A 21,410-nucleotide genomic window follows, 5' to 3' on the forward strand; every position below is an offset into this window, starting at 1 on the left:
ATCGCGTACTTATTCCCAGGTTGGCTTTGTTTTAACAGCGTAGGAATACTCGTGACATAAATCATCTTGTAATACAACCACGGGCTTATGAAGAAATGATTCAAGGTCGCAGTAGTAATTGTGCCTGGACAGCTTTTACTATTGTATCCACTATCCATATCCAGCTAAGTAACCGGTCGTCAACTAAAGCATATGATCGTCCAAACCAGAACAAACGACGACGAAAGACAATCGCCTCTTTATTGCTTCGTGTCACACGAAATGAGAAATGCCACAGGTGATATCAGTAATGCCAGTTCCAAGCTAATCATAGCGTGCCAGCACGTCTCTAATGACAAAATGCCCTTGTATCACCGAAAGAACTTGCATGTGTATCCTGTCAATGCTACCATCTTTTTCATGATTTTCCGTGCCCTTGGCGTATTCTACAACGATTCAACACCTAAAACTGTTGACAGAAGTGTGAAGTCCCTAAGCCTGTCGAACATTGAAAATGTGTCTTGTCACACACAAGTAGACAGCTAGCGTGCAGAGGACAAAAAGTTGGCATCTAAAGGTGAATGCACTTGCATTTCAATAATGCATAATATCAAACCGAGCTCTTCCAGTGTCAGATGCGCAAACAAAGTCTACTTAACCCGCGCCCCGTAGGGGGGGGCCGAAACGGCCCCCCCCCCTGTCCTTTTCGGTCGATATCTCCTAAACGGCTGGAGATATCGCCACCAAACTTTCAGGACCCCTCCGGGCATCAATTTTACACATTGTGACCAAAAATTTTTCCAGAGGCTATGATAGGTTGGCCACAAATGACGTCAGAGTGACGTCATGTTCTGTCATTTTCGACCGAAAAAAGACCTTCGCGAGAAGACCTGTCAGGACTACAGCTTTGAAGATACAGAAAAATGATCAAGATATAAAAGGTGTAGAATTGACAGGGCTACAAAACTGCTATCTCGAATTTTTGAATTTTTTGGGTTTTGGCCCCCAAAAATCAAAAAAGCATTTTTTTGGATATATTCGCCAAAAAATCCAAAAAGTTTTTTGAGTTTCGAAAAAAAACCGGAATATATGTGATAGTGCCTACCGTCTTCTATCTACATACCAAATTTCAGCTCGATACCTCGTTTTTTGGCCAAGTTATAGCGAAAAAACTGTTCAAAAATGATGACGTCAAATTTTCAAACTCAATTTTTGGCAATTCTAGAACTCGTAGAGCAAAACGAAGACCACCATTAGACTCCCCGTGACGAGCTGCATCGAATCGATGCCCATTTTATGCAAAAATATCAACTTTGAAATTTGACCTAATTTGACCTGACCTTGACCTGACCTTCACCAAAACGTGACCTAGGCTGGCCCCAAAGGCTGCCTAACCCACATAATCGCATTTGTCATGTAAAATGGACCATAAAACATGTATCACACGACACATTCATATTGTGACCCCCGGTGACCTGACCTCGCTGTGACCTGACCTGGTATCAGTGACCTCAGATAGCAAAGTATGTGTTTGACGAACAATGTACCATCGATGGTTTTCAATAAATTACCAATTTACTCGCTTTCACAGCACATTTCTTGAATTGCCTGTGAACGGTGAAAATCTGACCTTTGACCTGACCTGTGACGTCATCGGTTTGACCTAGGTCAATGAAATTTGGTCATAAGGTAGTTCCCGGGTGGGGCTATCGAACGCCGTTTGAATTTTGAAAATCGGCCGGTAACTTTCCGAGATCTTAGGGGGGGGCCGAAACGGCCCCCCCCCCCCTACGGGTGGTAGGGTCTGCCGGTAGCCCTACGGGGCGCGGGTTAAGTGTTTTGATGCCAATAAGACATCATATAGTCAGGTCACGTCAGGTCAGGTTGGGTGAGGGTCAGATCCAGTGCAGTCAAATTGCTTCATATGGTTAGTGAATTTAAAACAGGTCAGTTACAGCAATAAGTGGCACTCAGATAAACTTTAGAGTGTCCACTTGTCTCATCAGGTTAGATGAAATCAAATCCAGTCCCAGATTGAGCCTAAAAGCACAGTTTCCAAGTCCAACCCATATCAAATCATCTTACACGACTACAATCCGCGGCGGCGCAGCCTGCTGTCTGGCAGCATAAAGAAGGCTCGAATACTCATACAGCACAGGGTCATCCAGTACAGGCACTACCTCATCCTGCGGGCGGCGCTGCGAGGGGCGCACCTGCGCCAGACTGTGACGCTCGGCGACTGGTAGAAGACCCGCGCGAGCCGCTTCGTCTGAGACCCGAACGGCAGGGGCGGGGAGCGCGCCCCCGACCCGGGTCAGCCAGGGGGAGGGGAGGGTTTCGGGAGCGGTCGGGTCGGAGGTGCGGAGGTCGACTCGTGTCGGGGAAGGCTCAGAAGCTGCCGCTACGAATGGAGAGAGATTTGACGGCGGGGGGAAGGCACCGCGCAGCCGCAGCGCCCCCACTCGCTGCAGTGGGAGATTGGTGAACTGCTGTTGCGACTGGTCGCCGCCAGGGGCGCTGAAGTCCTCAAAGTCTCCATCTCTGGCTGCGGTAACCACCACGGTTTCTGAGTCGGGTATACTCAGACCGGCCGCTCCCGAAGTGAGGGGTTTCGGTGCGCTGGAGACGGGCACTGAAGGCGCGTCAGGCCCTCCGGGGAAGATGGGTACCACCACCTCCTCCTCGTCCTCCTGGACCGGCGCCGGGTCGGCCGGGAGCGCGGCCTGACCCGGGGTCGGGTCAGCGCCGATGACCTCCTCAGTCAGCTGATCGTCGCTGGGATCGGATGAGATGATGTCCGACTCGAGAGAGCCAGAGGCAGCCGGTTCGAACACCTGTCGGAAGATGATAAATCAATGGAGCAAAATGATAAGAAATAAACGTCGATTATGTGCAGCGGCAGCGCTCCTCACAAACGAACTCGATCGGCAGCTATTATTTTGCACCCTGATTCACTCAACGGTTAATAATGTGGCCAGAGCTTATAGTGTCCAATAAGCTGGAAACGGAAAGTTGAAAGCTTTGTAGGTATATCCTTGCAACGCAACACTTGTATGCCACATCATCTCCCTTTTAGTATTTACAGCTTGCTTTCACAGCACAGGCAGCAGCGTACCAACACCTTTTTAGGCGCAATTTCAAAAAGTTAAAGGCCAAATTCAAAAAGTTTACTTTCAAAATGCACGTGAACGTTTTGAATTTGGTCTTTAACTTTTTAAAATTGCGCTTAAGATGCTGTAGATCTTACTGATATTTTGGGTTACATTGGAGCAAAACTAATGAAAAGCGAACACCTGTTTTATATGCTCTGCCTTTTTAGCTGCACTGACCTCCGCCTCCAGCTCGAGTGGGTCGTAGGGCGCGCCGACCGAGGCGGCAGCGGCACGTGCCCACATCCTGCGCCACAATCGCGTGTGCGCCGCCTTGATCGCCGCCACCTCGGGTTCGTCGCGCGGCGCCTGCGCTGCCAAATTTGGCAGCACGGCGCGCTTCACGTGGAAGCCAGTGTCGTCAGCGTAGTAAGTCAATGATACTTTTTCGTCTGTGGATAGAACAGAAGGGGTTACATGCTGTGATATTCTGACGTTCCAGGAAGATGTTATGAGGATGTTACATGTCAATGGTTCAGGAAGAGGACGGTAACTGTAGAACGCAAACTCAACAGCAAAACGATTAACGATATAGGGAAAGCGATTACAAAAAATGGGAAGCATCCACAATGCTAAAATTCATAGGAGCTGCTACACTCTGACACTTCTACATTTATGACTGAGAACTCACCGTTCGGCATCTCGTACGAGTAGCTGCCCTGGATGCGGCCGTTTTCGTCCACGTACTCCTCTCGCGTCGAGCCGGGCTGTCGGTAGCTGTACCGGTACCTGCCGAGGCCGTCCTGGGCGTGGTACTGGGTCCTGTCGGTACCAGCGGGGTACACAGGGGGGGGGGCTTTAGTTGTCATACATTATGGTTTGTTTTTACGAGCTTGACTTTGTTTTACATTTTGTCTTGTTTTCCGGATTGTTTCCAAGGCACGAGTGACATTTTTTATTGGTACACGGCTGACATACACATATGAACGGTTGGCATGAGGAACGCATGTCAGCATTGCAGAGAATGCATATTGACACTCGTAAGTACATATTTCAAACAAAGCTGGAATAGTTTGAGGAACATACACCAAAAAATTCGCATTTGCTCTGACCGAGGGCGCATGCGCGGCCCGATTACGCGCGGCCGCACGAAGAGCGAATTGCCAATTCTCAGCAATGTGCATCATTGCATCATATCACTATTGCGCAATGTTGACCGTTATTAGGTCTAAACGGTGGGCTCGTCCGGGATTTGAACCCGGGACCTCTCGCACCCTAAGCGAGAATCATACCCCTAGACCAACGAGCCGACATTTATGTTTCAAACCGCTCTTCCGCCGGCCGACCGGTCAGTTTACTTTCACCCGTTGCCCCGCCCACTCTCTGTGAACTAGTTTCGGGCCACGCCCACTCGTAGACGGGCGAGTGTGTGAGCCACCACCGACAGTCGGTCAGAATCGTCCCACGATGAGCACTGAGCCACGCGCTGATCCGAGACGCAACAGTCGACGACACTGGACAGTGGACAGTCAGAGATGGAGTTGATTGGTTTTGGAGAATTTTTGAAACTTTGAACAAGGTGGAATTATCTATTGTTAGTTTTGCTGTATTGTGTAAACCGCTTTGTGTAAGGACTCAGCACCAAAACTCGTTTTTGGGACTCAGAAAAAAAGTTATTTCCAAGTGAACTCTTCGATGAAAAAAAAACTAAACGTAGAACGCATGGATAATGTTACTGTAGGTGTTTATTACAAAGTTCTTCGGGTTTCGAGAACCAATTCGGACCAAACACTTATAACGAGTCGGATTAAAACGAGTCAGATTAGAACGGTTTGTAGGAGAAGTTTAAACTGTCTTACATCAAAATAACACACTATACCCTACTCACTAACTACTTCTCACATAAATCAAACCTTTCAACAAGTTGTCACCCAATCAAATAAAACTTCACATCTCACACAATGGCATCAGTTGTCAGATGTGACTCGATGCTCAAGATTGTGTCCAAGAATAATTGCGCCCAACGCCACTTGACCACATGCAGCTGTGACCTTGGGAGGTTTGCACATTCAAGGTAAGTACTCGACCGACGGGCATTCAGTTGTACTGCCGCCAAATTGTGGAGACATCTGAAGAGATGTCGATAAAGCGTATCCAGCAGTCCAAAGCACAGGATGCTTGCCAATTAACAGATATTGCTAATTTGAAGAACGACGGCTAGCTCTCAATTTCATTATAATGACATTAATTGTATTTCTGTGAACAGTGGAGTTGATTGTCATTCTGCTTATTTCGAATAAAATGGAAGACCGAGTATTCATAACTATGTTTCGAACCCGTCCCTATCACTCATATCTTCGTCGGCGTTCTGTTTAATAGGTCATCACTGTACACATTTAGTGTCCAGCGAAATTTAAACGGTCGACAAAAAATGGTTAGGACCCAACATTGGATTGCGCATGTAAATAAATCTTTGATTTCCATCGATTTTCAAGAAGTGTCAACATCGAACACCTGTTAAATTCTCTCTTTGAGCTGTCATTTATTTCACATGGCCTGTCATAGTCAGTGACCGGTCAAAAGTGTCTGGTTTGAGCCAAGAGGATTATCACAGCTCAATGATAGCGGCTTCCTGGTGATTATCCTCCAGAGGTGCAGAGACTCATTACTGCACGTGATTGAAGACTCGTTTGCGTTGATGGATGACTCGTTTGCGTTGAGTAGTGAAACGTGTGAGGCTTTTGCAATTAGACGTGATAGATTAGCTTTTTAGCGCAGATTGTAAGCTGTCGATGCATGACCTTCGCGTAAAAAAACATGAGCGGAATTTGATGAGTCTGAGTGCTGTGTTTGTTAGTAGAGTAAGTTGCGGCTACTCTTGAAACTGGAAAAGTGCGTAGTGAGATGCTGAAAACTGAGAGTCTTATAGAGTTTGAGAATGTTGAACAGTGATCTGAACTGTTTCTGTTGAGAAGTTAAGAATAGAAGCGCCTTTGCACTTCTCTTGCACTGCTAATTTAATCGGCAATAACACTAACAAATATGACAAATCGTTACAACTTGCCCTCTCATCCAGCAATGGTGAATTGTAAATTGTGTGTTTTCTTTTCGTGATGCTAACCACGCTTGCTTTGTAACATTATTTTGTTATTCAACATTCGACACCAACCAAGCGTTACGCTGTTGTTCATGCATTTACGCGTTAGAAGCCGTAGGATCGTTTTCAAGGCAACCGTGAACTGCAGTGCTGCTCTCTCTCTCTCTCTCTCTCTCTCTCTCTCTCTCTCTCTCTCTCTCTCTCTCTCTCTCTCTCTCTCTCTCTCTCTCTCTCTCTCTCTCTCTCTCTCTCTCTCTCTCTCTCTCTCTCTCTCTCTCTCTCTCTCTCTCCCTCTCTCTCTCTCTCTCTCTCTCTCTCTCTCTCTCTCTCTCTCTCTCTCTCTCTCTCGCTCTGCACACCTTTGGCTAGTGGTTGCATCGTACTCGTGTTACGATTACTACGCAGGGGATGTGGTAAAGTGACACGCACTCTGATGCTAATGATGTTTTATGCGGTCAGCTGTCAACACTGCTGGGTTGAGGGGCACTCATCTGTGACCAATGTTGTTTGCGCAGGCGAGGTATTAAATGTCTCCATAAAAGGGTCGATAGCTGTAATTTTATCCGTTACAGATTGAACCAGGCTTATTTATTGCAGACAATGAAATGTCTTTGAAAAAGGCATCATGTCAGTCAAACGGCATGTCACTGATGCATCTCTTGACACACATCTTGGCAGTCCATTTCAGTCTTCCGTAGTGCCGGGTATCCCTGAACTTCATGCCATCCCCATACTATCCCGTTCCCCACCCAAACCATGCAAATGTGCCATTCACATCCAACGCTGATCACTACTCAGCAGAATCTCAACCTCTGCGTCGTGCTGTCCATGGCGTTCCATGCTCTCCAGAGAGCGTATCACGCGGTCCCTGGCTAGCAAAGAGCTCCATCTTGGCAACTGTAATCGTCCATTAGCCAGTGCACCGCCCAGTCACGACAAGACACGTCGGTAGTTCAACACCCTGATGGGATCGTAGCTCGTGAAGAAATGTGGCTTCCCCTGACGAGAGCGGTGGCTGCGAAGATCCGGTAGGTAAGGGAAGGTGGAATGTCGGAGGCAGGGGACCACCTAGTCAGATATGCTTAGGATGCTCATGATGGAATGACAATCGCATGAGGGCAGCGTTCTGCAGGTGTTGTGTATGTGAAGGATGTTGGAGGTGGGCGATAAATGTCCGAAAGAAAGATTTGTTGGGCAATAATCGGAGCTAAATGTGTTTACTGTCGGCAATCCTAGAAAGTTGAGACATCATCCGTGCGAATCAATGGGAGCACTGTCCACAATCGTTATCAACATTTCTTCAGAACTCTTCATCTTCCCCTACTCTCCCTATCTGTATAGAAACAGCAACAATCCAGCCCTCAAACAGGTCCTCTAAACAGGTTTCCAATGACAACTCCCAAAGCTATCCATCAGGTTACACCAGACCAGACCAGACATTCAGTCGTCGGTACTCATCAACTAACTCAAAATTGTACCATAACCACCTCAATGAAACAGTCGACAAACACTTTTAGGCGGCCTTCAAACGAAGACGAGATTTCTGACCGAGTCTTCCGACGACCTCTGCTCCGGCACCTCTAGAGCCAGTTCGCAAAGCGAGTACCACCGTTGCACCCCCCCCCCCCCCAGGTCTCCTTAGCTGTCTCATCAGCGCCCTGAAGGCGCGTATCTCCTTCAGGGGTCATTCACCCGCACCGAGACGCTCTCCTTGAGGGGGTCGAGATAAAAACTGGCAGCGTTTAGTCCCACCGCGCCGGAGGTTCAAACTGAAGACTCATGACGCCGCTCGAGAGCGCCCCGGGTGAAGGAGTGGCCGCTCCCGGCCGGGCCTAAGGACGCTGATTACAGAGCACAGTGGAGCTCGGTGAACGGGGCGATAATGTTACCCCGCCGGGCGATAATGTTACCCCGCCGGGCGATAATTGGGACATGTTCTGATAAATGGATCGGTTTCTGAGGAGGCAGATGGGTTATCGAACCCAATCAGGAAAATATACACATGGTTTGTGCCGCCATCGAGAATGCACACATAGATAGAAGCCGTTATCCTGGCGAAAAACATTGGAAGTATTTACCTCACCAAAGTGTTACTGTTTCAAGAACGGCTCATCCGAACTTCAAAGCAGTGTTTGACCGAAAAACTCAAAAGGCATTTAATTAATTCAATACGATTGCGCTCAAAGGACGGCTGCATTCTGTAACTTCAGCTACAAATCCGGCATGAAGAACTCACGCTGTGGTGAGCGCTCCGTAGGCGTCCAAGACGGGATGGCTGCTCTCGTAGGCGAACCCCTCGGGCCCCTGACTGGACCTGAGCCGGGGTCCCTCAGGGTCCTGCGCTGTCGTCCCCAGTGTAGTACCGGCCGCCGGGGCCTCCAGAGGGGAGGGCGGCAGGGCGAACGGCAGGGCCTCCAGCACCACCACGTCACCGTCCTGGGGCCGGCCAGAGACTGGTGGTGTGAGCATCAGAGCCAGCGTCACCACCAGTTTGGCCAGGTGGTGACGCCGCATCTGTAACGGAGATAGGGGAGACGGTCAAAAGAGACTTTCGAGTAACCCTCTTAGAATATGAGTAGGAAGTGCAGCAACGGGCTTACCAGGGAGTGCACCTGGGCATTTTTTTTTCTGAAGTGACTTTCTACAGCATGCATAATTACAACGATACCAAATATACATTATCTATATGTAATTAAATGTAACGATATCGTCGGAATTCAAGCCATTTTATGTCAAACTATCCCCTATGGTTAAGGTGCATAACGTCATAACTCGCTTGTGATTGTTGGGCGAAGGCAGCAGAAAACAAAAACGAGCCAACTGACATAGCAACAGCTATAAGCATCAACCAACGCTACAGCGCTTTTAGATTACACAACACCTCAAGACGCTGGCAGCGGCTACTCTGTAATTTTCCAAATTTGTTGGTTTTCGTACCCTTATTGCTACAGCCAACTTGGGCAGCGCTAGTGATTTTGACACCACCCCAAGCGAATGCTGTGTGCGTGCTTTAGCCATTTAGGCTGTTTTCTTTCAAGAAGATTGCGATGGTTGCTGTGTGGCTCCACCAATGCAAGCACAAGACCACAGGGCTTGCCTCATTCCTAATTATATTTGATTTCATAATGAGGGCTGTCTATGCTAAATGAAGCTACATTTGTGTTGGATGATTGCTTGTGCGTTTCCGGAATAGTGTCCTGAGGCAAGCGACGCTACCCTTTGATTGCAGGCAAATATTCAGTGGTGGGCGTTTTAGGCGCTAGGCACGCACGCTCAGCCAGCAAAATAACTCGCAAGCTCGATGTTGCAACTTGCAATTCGGTCAGTTTTCATCGGTAGGTATATTTTTGGTAAACCTAACCTACAAAGCCTGCTTCTAACGGCAAATGCCTGGCGTGGCACTTGGAATGTCCCTAGAATTGTTTGTCATAGAAATATCTGCATTTTGTCTGGAGTTGCGGTAGACGCAGTTTTGTACATGCCATCTGAAACCGACAGTAATTCTGAGAAAAATGTCTGCGACCTTGATCTACCGAATGCAACATTGAAGAGTTCCCAGGAGCTGTGGCTGATTTATAAGTACTTTCTTTAATCTTTTCAATCTCTCGTCTATTGATATAAAACTCTGGACGTGTCATTAGCTGATGCGTCCTCAAACTCCATGCGCGCAGTCCATGCTAATTACGACTGGAATAACATTTTTGATTTCTCACGGATCGTCACGAATGTGATGCGTAATCTTGCATAGATCCTCCAGCGAAGGTCGCTGGCTACCCAGTAACCATGGGGCAATCAGTCATATGACTAAGCTCGTGTGTTAGTCTCAGTCAACTGACATGGAGCTCGTCTTTATAGCAACGCCACAGGAAAGCGTTTATTACACGAGATAACAGCTGCAGTTACCGGCATAATTCATCGTACCGCATGAATCGAGCTTGCTCCAACTTAGGTCTGTTGTCATAGCAACTGATGTTACGGCAAGCAAAACTGAACAGGTTTCCGAAGGATTGGAATCCACCCGACTAAAACGCACGTGGGAATTTCTGCTGACGTTTGACAGGATCACACGGATCACTGATTCCAACGGAATGAATGCCTTGGCGGAATAGCTGTATCAAAGCTGAATTTTAATGCGTCTCACGAATGCCTAAAGGTCTCAAACGCTCGACTTTGTCATGGTTTAGTGGAGCACAATGTCGATACAGAATATTAAATGACTATCAAGTATCTAGCATCCTGATTTATGATTGGCTTGGCTAGCCTTTATGGCCTATGTGTATCTTCTTTTTCTTTTCCCTATTTATCTACATAGGCATAATCAATTAATCCTTTTGATCTCATTGCGTAGTTAGAGTTCATACCTAGTAATCATTATAGCCAATTAGCTGCCAATTAGGGCTCTAAAGACTACGCCGGGCCGGTGCGTCTGTCGTGTGTTTTATACAGTAGCCAGCGAGGTGTCACCAACCATCGATCACTTTTCACTACTCACTTATCAGTTTGTACTTATCGCCAGCAAAAAAAAAAGTCCTTGTTAACTTAAAGTCACTAAACAAAAATCAGTCACCTTCGCCACTCAGAAATGATCAGCGATCACCAATAACTAAGGAGCGATCATCAAGCTCTAATTGCAAATTACAAATCACAATTCATCGATGCACCGATCACCAAAGCACCCGTAACAGCTGCCGACTATAGCTCGCCACTCCTCAGTCTCTGTTCGTCCCCAGCCATGTCTCAGAATATCGTCCCCAGCCCGTATAACCACATACCGACAAGACAAGTCATAAACTAGCGATTCTCCTGAGCGAGCACGAACCAGTGACCAGTTCTGTACCGGCCTCCTTGTGGGTCTGGTGGGGGAGAGCGGAGAGCCAGGAGAGAGTTTCCGCGGGAGGGAGTGCACGGGAGAGTGAATCATGAAGTAATTCACATCTGCACTGGAAAAGGCAGCATTGGTTCCCTGTAAAAATGTGTGTCTTCTGGCTTCTGAGAGCGGAGGGAAGTATTTAGTAGGTAATTATGTTTGATCGTTTCGAGACGATTTGCATATTCATATTCTTTCGGCAACATGACAGGCAACATTTCACTTCAAAACTGCAATCTCATTGCAAGTAAGTAACTGTCGATGGTGAACAAGGGAATGAAATCGCCCATGAAATTTGAACACCAAGGTCAGATTTGATGTCCAAATAAAGTACTGTTTTGGCACATGAACATACCGGTGAGGGATGCAAATACATGATTCCTTCCTGTTGCAGCTTCGTGGCACCGCACAAATGACAGCAAAATTGTTTCTGCGGTACCATTCAGAAGCCAATTAAATAATTATCTACATGCAGCGAATCGCAAGTCAGCACTCACCACCGCTGCCACCGGTCAAATGCAGCGTGAGATAGCCATGTTCAAATCGTTACACCTAGCTCCTCTAATGGCAAGGTCACATCACGAAGCCGCGAGCTGTTTATACCACGGGTATTTACCAGTTTTGGTCGAGCGATTCCCGTCACCTGCTATCGTCTTTGTGACTCGCTGATATTCCAATATTCCAGTTATAACAAATATCAGCCGGCACAGCCTTAGAGTCTGACAACGCGGCCCAGACACACCTGCCAACGTATCCCTACATGCACACTGTCAACACGGCCCGCCACAGCCTGTCAATGCAGCCTGTCACAGCCTGCCAACGTGATGCGCCGCAGGCTGTCATCGTGGTCCCTGACCGCAGTGCGTCTGACGCCATGACTGCCCCTCCCCCCCCCCCCTCCCTTCCCGGTTGCGACTGCAGGGGCCGTTTACAAGGTCACTCTACTGAGTCAGGTTCACGGACACTCGACCGGTCACTCCGTGAGTGACCGGGGTGGATGACACTCGTAGTGATTATGCAGCAGAATGAATAAGTATCCAAGTGCAGTTTGATTAAAAATACTTGTTAATTTCCTATAAGATGAATGCAGTCGCTGGAGTTGTTGTAAATGCATATCCATGATCTAACAGAGCTCTTGCTTTAGGATTTGTTGTACAGCAGAGGTGAAGCAACAGAAAGGCTAGAACTTCAAGAAGTTGTTTGACAACTTTTATTAGTGGATCCACTGACAGTACAGAAGTGTATCGACAGTAACTGGTGTGCAGAGGTGTACAGAGGTCTAAGGCGGGTCATTTGACCAATAAAAGAAAAGTGGTAAAAAAGAAAAACTATTATTGGTCTCCTTGGTGGTCCTCCAAGGAGAAATTAAATTCGTCTCACTAGCTACACTACATGCCTATGTATATCAGTCTGAGATCAACTAAAAAGTATCTTTTTTGACTCCGTGCTGGCCCATTTAATTACATATCAGATGCTTCTGATGATGCTCAGTACAGTTCCTTATCTGAGCTCGTCGCTTACAGCAGCACTAGAGATGACAGGTTAACACACATATCTACAGGACCTGCTGTTATAACGGTCCTGTTATTTAGTCTCGGCGTGGAGCTGGCCCTCCAAACCCACTGAGATAAGCGGTAGATTCAGACATTGAACAAATCCGCTATGCGCTAGTTTTATTGATCGGTTTGATGTCCTTCGATTTAACAGCGTTGTAACTTTTGTGGCAGACTTTTGTGACCAAAATAGCGGGTTTGGCTTCGAACTTCCCTACAGAGTGTCTTCAAAGTCCTCAAGATAAAGAGACCGACTACGAGAAAATAATTGCAATAAGAACGCAATAAGCTGAGTCGTTTTTTGTCTTAGCTGTGCTGTAGCACGCATCATGTTATTCGGTGTTTTCGTGTCCTGTGTCGAATTTTGACTGAGCCCATATTATGACAAGTGTGAGTGTCTTTTTTGCAACGAGTTTAGAACATATCATCTCTGGCTTTGTAATGTTGGCTGTACATGTGCTTTTTTGTATTTCAACGTTTAGGATTCGTTCGCTTCAAACATGGATGAACGGGCATAGAAGTGTGAAATCATTATTTTTGTATATTTAGATTGCTTAACCCTCGCCCTGGCAGGGGGGTCGATGCGAACCCCCCCCCCCCCCCCCCCCCCCCCCCCCCCCCCCCCCCCCCCCTAAGGCTTTTCGAAGATAGCGTAAAAACAGCAGCGCGCAGCGCCGCCAAATTTGGCACAGTCTATGGGGCAGCTTTTTTACATATGACCTTAAAATTTCAGGTCCAAGTGACCTTGGGTCAGGTCACCAGGTCAGAAAAACCGGTACAAGGTCATGGTCAAATTTCAATTTTCTTTTTGCACCTGTACAACTCACAGTTTTGAACTGATTTCCTTCAAACTTTCAGGATGTGCTAAGTTCACCGAGTTGTATAACATATAGGTCGGGCTTTTTTAGGACACTGACCTGAGGTCAGATAGAGGTCATTACGTCGTAATGTTAAAATTTCAGGTCCAAACTTTGACTTATACTCTTTTATTCTTTGCATGTTTGTGCCTATATATGTGTGTACCTATGTGTTTTTTAGCATAGTTTTTTTTTAGCAATGTGATATTTACATGTACTGACTGGGCCGTAATAGCCACTCTGTTGGAAAAGCCCTAATAAACGAATACGAATACGAATGTTAAGCCTATGGGAAAATACTAAATTCGGAAAATACTGGAGATATCCGCTTCGTTCTATCACTTTTGTGCTTTGAAACCACAGTACTTAACAGCAGGTCACTTAGTGCTTCTTTGTTTGGTGTACTTATCCATGGGTCAGGTCAAATGAGGTCAACTGAGGTCAAATGACGTTTTTGCCAATAACTTGGCACATAATGACGCTAGAGCTTAAAAAATGGTGTCATTGTGTTCCTGGTGATCAGTCGAATCAAATGATATGCAATATGATGCAATTTGGTTAACTTGAACTTAATTGATTAATTAAAGTTTACTTAAAAGTTAAGAAAAACTTTAAGTACACTTAAACAAGGTAAAAGTATATAATTCGACGCGCCTTGACGTGCTGAGTTCACTGGTGCTTTTCGTTTTGCTCTATCTTAATTAGATCAAAAGTTATAAGCGAAAAACTTTTGACCTGTTTTTAGCGAAATTTTTGCATTTATACCCCCCAAAAAACTACTAAATATTGACCTAGAGCAACCAACTTTGCACAGGGGCGAGAACTCCAGGGGTCCCACCTACCTACCAAATTTGGTGTTTCTAGGTGCCATAGGAGCCAATCGCGAGGGGGGTCGCATCGACCCCCCCCCCCCCTTGCCAGGCAGTGTTATGAAAAATGCCCTGCCAGGGCGAGGGTCAATAGAAACATCTTGATCACTCCTGATAAAAGCCCCCTCCCTAATCAGGGGAAAATAGCTCGGAAATGGTCCATTTCCTTTGACCTTTACGACCAATGAGAGTAAAACCAGTAACGAATCACTGCATTTTACAAGGACACTGCCACTACGTGTCACAAAGCGATAAACACAGATCACTGCATTCTGCCGAACAAGTTCAGCGACATTTGAATAGCTGGGTGTGTCTGCCTAGTGCTTTCCATTGAAAATATCTTATTTCAAACCAGGAACTTAACATGAGAACATCAATTCAGTGACAAAACCGACCCAGACAAGCACCCATGAGTGACTTTTGCTTTGTTCTTCTTCTAATGACACGGTCAGCACCTGCTGGAGTGCAGAGTGGTCTATAAAACACGACCGGCTATCTCCTAAATCATCGCCGGGGGTACAGACGTTCACAGAACGACTGCGTCGGGGTACCGAACTGCGCCACAGCGGAAACAACGACCGAGAGACCTCTGGAGTCACTGCATGAGCTAGGCTAGCCTCCATTTATTAAACGAGTTCACTCTATCCGGATCACAAGCAATGAAATAAAATGTTGTTTATCTGGTCGCTTATAGTGTTCGTGCTTAGCATGTTCAAAACATCTGGAGCACAGCTATCCGTTCCAACAAGTTATGGTTATTTCGTGAGGAGTGGGATCAGATAAGGTGGCATAGGTGTAAGATCTGAGACTGGAGAGATATGTGACGGTCCCGGGGGTCCCGAAAGGTCACCAAATGGCTCATGCAGTCAGGTCTGCAAGGACGTGCACATATTCATGTCAAAGACGGCAAAGATATTGCATACATCTTCACAAGGTCATTCATATTCCATAGAACAATATCTAGTCGAACTGCAAAGTTATCGGCACTATTTCGGAAAGAAATATGTTCGATTTTCTCATTAGTTACCGAGTAATTAGATCTATGAATTCGCATGATAGCACGCTCGCATGTTCTACGGTGTTAATTCATCCATGAAATTGGTCATGGCGTATAATCGAGCTATCCTTCACTCACCCGATTGAACAAAACAACTTCAATCGATGCCGCTAGGCACGTGAGTCTTCTGCTAAACGTTCAGCGATTCGGAGAATTGTCAGGTGCCCCTCCCCATCCCTGCCCCCCCCCCCCCCCTCACCCCAGGTAGACTGTGAGGAGGCGAATGACCAGCACGTGGCTAGGGCGTGGTTCTTCTCGGACGATCGCCCCCAGCTTCTTGTGCTCTGGGGTGGAGAGGCTCTGCAAGGGCGGTATAATAACAAGGAGATACGGATCAGTGGCGTAGAAACGCGGCCGGTGGCTGGATTCGAGTGACTTCTACGCGGTCACGCGTAGAGAAGCATGTGAGGCGGAAAGTCACGTGGCACGGAAAAGGATGCATCAAGAGACAAACAGAGACAGGTCTGAAGGTTTGTTCGGTTTGTTCCGGATAAACAAACATGCCTTGTTACGCGTGAGCAGCATAAGGCATCAGGTGAAATGGTACACCTGTGTACAGATTACGTTATGGCAGAAGGAATTCGATAAATAGGCGGTGTTGTTGTGTATTGTGTATGGAGGCTGCTATGTAGATACCCAGTGTTGTGATCATATCGGTGCATCCTCCCTGTTCCCGCATAGATTACTTCAGCATATACCGACATGAGGAAGATCTTGAACCCTTCTGCTACAAAAGAAGCGGAGATATTTTGATCTTTCAATAACATGCTCACAGGATATCGCTACTCTAATCCTTTGTTGTTTGCTTCTTTGTTTCCAAATATGAGAAAATATGAGATAAGCTGCTAATAGTTGGTCTAACTTGCCGCTATTGACAAGCGCTGACGAGCTCAGGTTTAGACGCAGTGAATATGGTAATAATCGGATTTTTAGCTACTTGTCCGCAAAAGCAAAGCAGGCAGTTTTATGCGATAACAGCTTCTGAAGGATACAGTTTGCACACATCTTCCATCTTTTCACGTCGGTATCTAACTACGCACATTGACAACAAAGCCCCGAGTTTGGGAAGGGGTGAAAAGTTGGGGCGTCATTCCTGCAGCCATCTGCAGTTGACATTGTCCAACCAGCCATAATCGGACAGTACAATATGCTAGTCATGAGCATCGCTCTCCCATGAATTCACGGATAACTGGCTCGCTGGACAGCCTACAAGATGTGTGGCCTTGTGTTTTGACGCTGGCTGAGCGGTGCAGTTGGTGACAAGGCCAACGTTTGAGTATGAACAGGTGAAAAAATGTCCTTACGTTCACTTCTGTAAATAAAAACGTTGCAATGTTCTTTGGTGAGAAAACAAAACTCATCTTTTAAAAAAGGAATGCTAATTATTTCACTGCATCATGTCTTTTTATATATCATCTACCAAATGAACTTGCTTTATCTATTCCAGCTTGCCAGTTTTTACATTATCATGCGACTGAATACTCGTAGAGTGGCTCGTGACCAGAATTAGTGTCTTCAGTCAACCATCATGTCATTATGTAACTTCATAAAAACTGGAAAGGTCAAGCAACTTTTTAGCTAAGCTTGATTGATAACTTGGTAAGTTCCGTCTAATGTTGAAAGTTTTGACATTTTCTACGGAATCGAAATTCAAACGTCAAGCATATAATATACTAACAAGGAACAAAAATGATAGACGAACACGTTTCGGCTAAATCGCCGTCATCAGCGTCTAAAAGGAGAAAAGGGCCACGAAAAGGACATCAGCGTCTTTTAGACGCTGATGACGGCGATTTAGCCGAAACGTGTTCGTACATCATTTTTGTTCCGTGTTATTATACTTGTCTCAACTGAAATACATATAATATACGCACATACCACGCCCTTTTAACGATATTACCAAGCTTATGATGTAAGAACTCAGAAGATCAGGGACTTAACAACGTGTTTCATCTAATCTCATAACACCCCACATGCGATGCCGTCCTTTCGATAATGAGGGGCTTGTCCTGACCACGAGAAGTCACAACAGAGGCATAAATGTTTGTAAATGCAAGGTCATCCGATAAGATGTTTTACGATAAGACAGTTCACTGCACGTCTGCAAGCCATGGTGTAATCTTATGCAGATGAGACTGTTGGACTCACAAAGAGGAATCAACACTAGTTTGTGTTGTGATCATCATCCGCCAATTTTCGATGCGGAAGACATTCAGATAGGATTTCAGACGGATAGTTTTTAGGTTTTAGGCTGGCTGCATTTTAGTTGTTTGTTTTTCGATTCTTCGGTTTGTAAAATATGGATGTTGTGTTGCAAAATACAAGAGAAATTACGGTGATAAAGAGACGACGATTTACATATGCGAGGTCACTTGCTGTAAGCTTTACAATTGTGCAGGGATGGATTGCTTTGACAACGTTGGCCTTGTCACTGTGCATGGATTGCTAGCCAGTCTCGAAGCAGTTTCATCACATAGCAGCTTGAACGGAACTTAGCTACAGTGCCGGTGAAATGAATTCAGACCACCAAACGTACCATTTATCGTATTTATCCTTCTGTGTCATTCTCCAAACCTCATGGCAGGCAATTACAGTGTATAATAGTAATCGGTCTCCAAAACTGTGAGAGTATCTGTCTCGCCTATGATTAATGCATGCATGGATGATCCGACGATTCCGGGAGAGCCTTGAGTATGTTTTAGATGCATTTTGCTGAACAGTTTAAAGGTAGTGTGCCACCTTTGAAAGATTTCCCATTTTATTTTTCCTAGGATAAGAAGCTTCTGTTTTTACATAATATCGCAAAAAAAATCAAAAATGGGCCTGGAATAGTGCCTTTTTCGCCTAAAAGTTTTTCGGTTTTTAGATATGTATAACAACTGTAGTGGGCTCACCTGCAAACAGGCGTCGGGCAACAATCGCGAATGCGGCGCACTTGTGACAATAAGCAAAGGTCATTATAGTGTTACGACCATACGACGTACGGGAATGAGTTATCAGCTGTCTAATCGTAGACAACACAATGTCGAGCCTTAAACTGTAAGCCCGTATTGGTATTGTTTCTTTTATTTGGCTGTCGAACATTATTTATGGTTTGAAATATGATTTTATGTAAAATAATTGATATGAAAAAGCCGTCTTATAAGTTATGACCCCATTTCACCACACGCAAGTGGCAGAAATGACAATGATCAGCTGACGCATTTTTCTTGGCCGAAGTCAGAGCGCGCGGCCCGACGCACCACGCGTATTTGGAAATTCCGACCTCGACGAGCATCAGAAGCCACCTAACAGGCGTGTTCGAAACCGCAGGAGATGATGATGAACGGGTTTATCGAAACTTGATTGGATGAGCATATCGGTAATAGCGATTTCAGTGTGTGCATTTATTGTTCATAGTGGTGTGAAATGTGGTTGGGGTACGACCGACAACCCGTCGGGGCGAATTTCGCACTGGGGTACTCAAAATTTGAAGAATTTAAGACGTTTCCATGAATTTTGAAGGTATGGATAAGTTCTAAAAATCCGGTTCTCCTTATCTGGGCCATTAACTCCATACGGTCCAAGAAAGCTGGCACACTACCTTTAAACTAGCTAGCAATATTTATCAACAACAACGTTTAACAGTTTCATTATGCAGCAGATAGCTGCTTCAACTGATATCAGTGTAATTTTTACATCATTTAAATCCTTTTTAAATAAAGAGCTTCTTAAACATTTTTTTACATGACTATTTTTAATGTTTCCTTGTTTATAAATTCCAATAAAAAGCAACTGTCCGCATCCCTCCGTCCTTGAATGCGTTCATGTTTTAGTCATTATTCTACCAGCGCAGCCAGAACCGGTACCCCAGTCCACCTCTCGTCGCCTTGCAGTCTCTCAGGGAGCCTCGCCACGCCACTTACCGGACGCAATGTCGACGGCATCTCGCTAAGTTCAAGATCAAGGCTGCCCGGTGCGGCCGACCTTCGCGTCTTATCACGTTCACTGGGACACCACGGCTGGCTTTACAAGCTTGACTAGCCTTCTTTCTTGCACAGGTTTTAGTCTCTTTTCGCCTGTCCAGACTCGTGATATGCACACAATGTGCGTGCTCTTGTCGCTGATATTGCCTAAGTAGCTGTCTCCGCTGCTGTCTTGGTTATTGTCTCCGTTGTTGTCTCAGTTATTTCCTCCAAAGTTATCTCAGTCTGTGTCTCCACTATTGTCTCGGCTCTTGTCTCCCCGTCTCCGCCGCCTCGTCCGCCCCCGCTGTCACCGCCAGCACTGATGCAGTACTGAGGAGCGTCTCAGCGGACCGACAGAGACCAGCCAGCCACCCCCACCACACCCTCCCGAGTCACGTGACCGGGACACGCTCTGACGCTGCTCGGTCCGGACGGTCACGTGACCGGCCTGGTGAGACGGCGCCCAGTGGGGAGGGGAGGGGATGGGTTGTGGTGACTCTAGAAGGGTGATTCGTGTGGTGGTTTGACCTAGCGAGGACAAAGAGGGGTCTATGAGTAGGCATGGGTTTAAAGGATAATCAGAGATTTGTCATAGGTGGGTCGTTGACCCGTGTGTATGACCTGGCCTCTGAAGGCGTATTTTCCCAACTGGATTGAGAGGCAATGAAAGAGATTATGATAGGTTATCTGCTTACTAGAAGTGACGTGGTGTAATATCCTCGTTTGCCAGAAATTCCATGCGTGTGTTATGCTCGGCATCCGTGCATAGGTGAAACTAGGGTTACCCGCGTGCTCCGCAACGCGAAGGGGGGATTTTTTGACCCGTGGGTATTGGGTTGGTCTGTGTCGATTTGGTTGGTAGATATCCATTTCGTTCGATTGCTTTTTGACGGCCAAGCATTTTGTAAGAAAACAAAAAGATACATCGTATCGAGGTGCCCGTGTCGTATTATCATGCGTTCTACTTTAGAATGATTCGAAAACTGGCGTGAAGTCTTTTGAGGGCCATCGATGAATTTCGCTAAAAATGACAATGTAATGGTTTGGAACATTTACATTTTTAAGAATACTGTTGCCCGTCATGCAAAAATAAAGAGTGAATATTGGACAGAATTGAATGCTCTTTCCAACGGTGCCATTTTTAATTGCCAGAGATATCAGATCATGGAGCAAAACCCGTGTGATTAATAAAGTGGCACATCATCGACAAACACCATTTTCTCCAGCGATTTATACCACCTTGTCGTCGATTAATTAGCTATTCACAATTTTCCCATGAGAGGCGGTACATTTCTCTTGTCAACAGGCGTTGTTTCAACTCGCTCCGTTTAACGGTCACCTAAAAATAAAATTAATTCCAAAATCCCTCAAAAACCGCAATTTTTTAAATAAAAGTGCCCTCTCCGGGCACGTGGCGCGTATCCTCTGCATTGCACACCATTCAATTGCCCATTCAATTATCTACACGATGCTGTTTTCCCCGTGCCGGTCGGACCCCTGGTCACCAAGATATTGCGCCGGAACCGGACCAGTGTCGGCCAAACTTAGCCGTTTTCGCCCGATTTCGCACGCCGATTTATACATGTAAAGTCTATGACGCGAATTTGCACTTTTTGGGCACGCACCACGCGCTCCCTATCGACCCGATCGAGCTGAGACCCCTCAAAGGCACGTCGCACATCCTTGATCTATGAGTTGTGCAAATTTCATCGGGCTAGGTGCAACGGTCTGGCCTGTAGTCCACGCAAAGCACGACCAAGTCGGGACCTCGGTAACGGACAGACGCACCCTCCTCAAATAGTAATATAGATGTACTTACAATGTACAGCCCTCAGCAGACTGCGTGGTAGGTATTCTTTTTTCGACAAAACCGATAATAGCTCAAAGGCTATGTTATCAGTCGGTCGGAACTCACTGCAAATAGATGCACCATGCTCCACTCCTTCGAATGGGTCTATCACTAAACAAAGTATACCTACGCCTTGTGTGGCAGCGAAATGCAAACGTTTGTTTTTTGGGCAAATATAAACTTTTGGGTTTTGTTGCTAAACCGAAGTGGAAAATGAACACGATGATAATGCCAAGGTGCGGAGCC

General features: G+C 46.1%; 1 protein-coding gene and 1 non-coding gene across 2 annotated transcripts; both read right to left on the reverse strand.

Moving 5' to 3' along the window:
- Nucleotides 1-222: 222 nt before the first annotated feature.
- Nucleotides 223-19,659, reverse strand: LOC122374536. The gene is made up of 5 exons (XM_043353344.1): nucleotides 19,274-19,659; nucleotides 8,402-8,679; nucleotides 3,760-3,890; nucleotides 3,309-3,520; nucleotides 223-2,813 (listed from the first exon to the last, which is right to left on the reverse strand). The coding sequence occupies exons 1-5, from the start codon at nucleotides 19,292-19,294 to the stop codon at nucleotides 2,061-2,063; spliced, it is 1,395 nt and encodes a 464-aa protein (XP_043209279.1). The 5' UTR covers nucleotides 19,295-19,659; the 3' UTR covers nucleotides 223-2,060.
- On the reverse strand, nucleotides 4,306-4,377 carry Trnap-agg. Its single transcript has one exon. It is a non-coding gene; the product is annotated as a tRNA-Pro (tRNA).
- Nucleotides 19,660-21,410: the final 1,751 nt, after the last annotated feature.

The sequence above is a fragment of the Amphibalanus amphitrite genome, unplaced genomic scaffold, assembly GCF_019059575.1.
Source record: "Amphibalanus amphitrite isolate SeventyFive unplaced genomic scaffold, NRLGWU_Aamphi_draft 001668F_arrow, whole genome shotgun sequence".
NCBI lineage: Eukaryota > Metazoa > Arthropoda > Thecostraca > Balanomorpha > Balanidae > Amphibalanus > Amphibalanus amphitrite.

Excerpts from the sequence above, each read along its gene's own strand:
- LOC122374536 (XM_043353344.1), bottom strand. The coding sequence starts at position 19,294 with ATGCCGTCGACATTGCGTCCG. Across the intron at positions 8,680-19,273 it reads TGCCGTCGACATTGCGTCCG|ATGCGGCGTCACCACCTGGC; the intron begins GTAAGTGGCGTG and ends TCTCCGTTACAG. Across the intron at positions 3,521-3,759 it reads CTCGTACGAGATGCCGAACG|ACGAAAAAGTATCATTGACT; the intron begins GTGAGTTCTCAG and ends TTCTATCCACAG.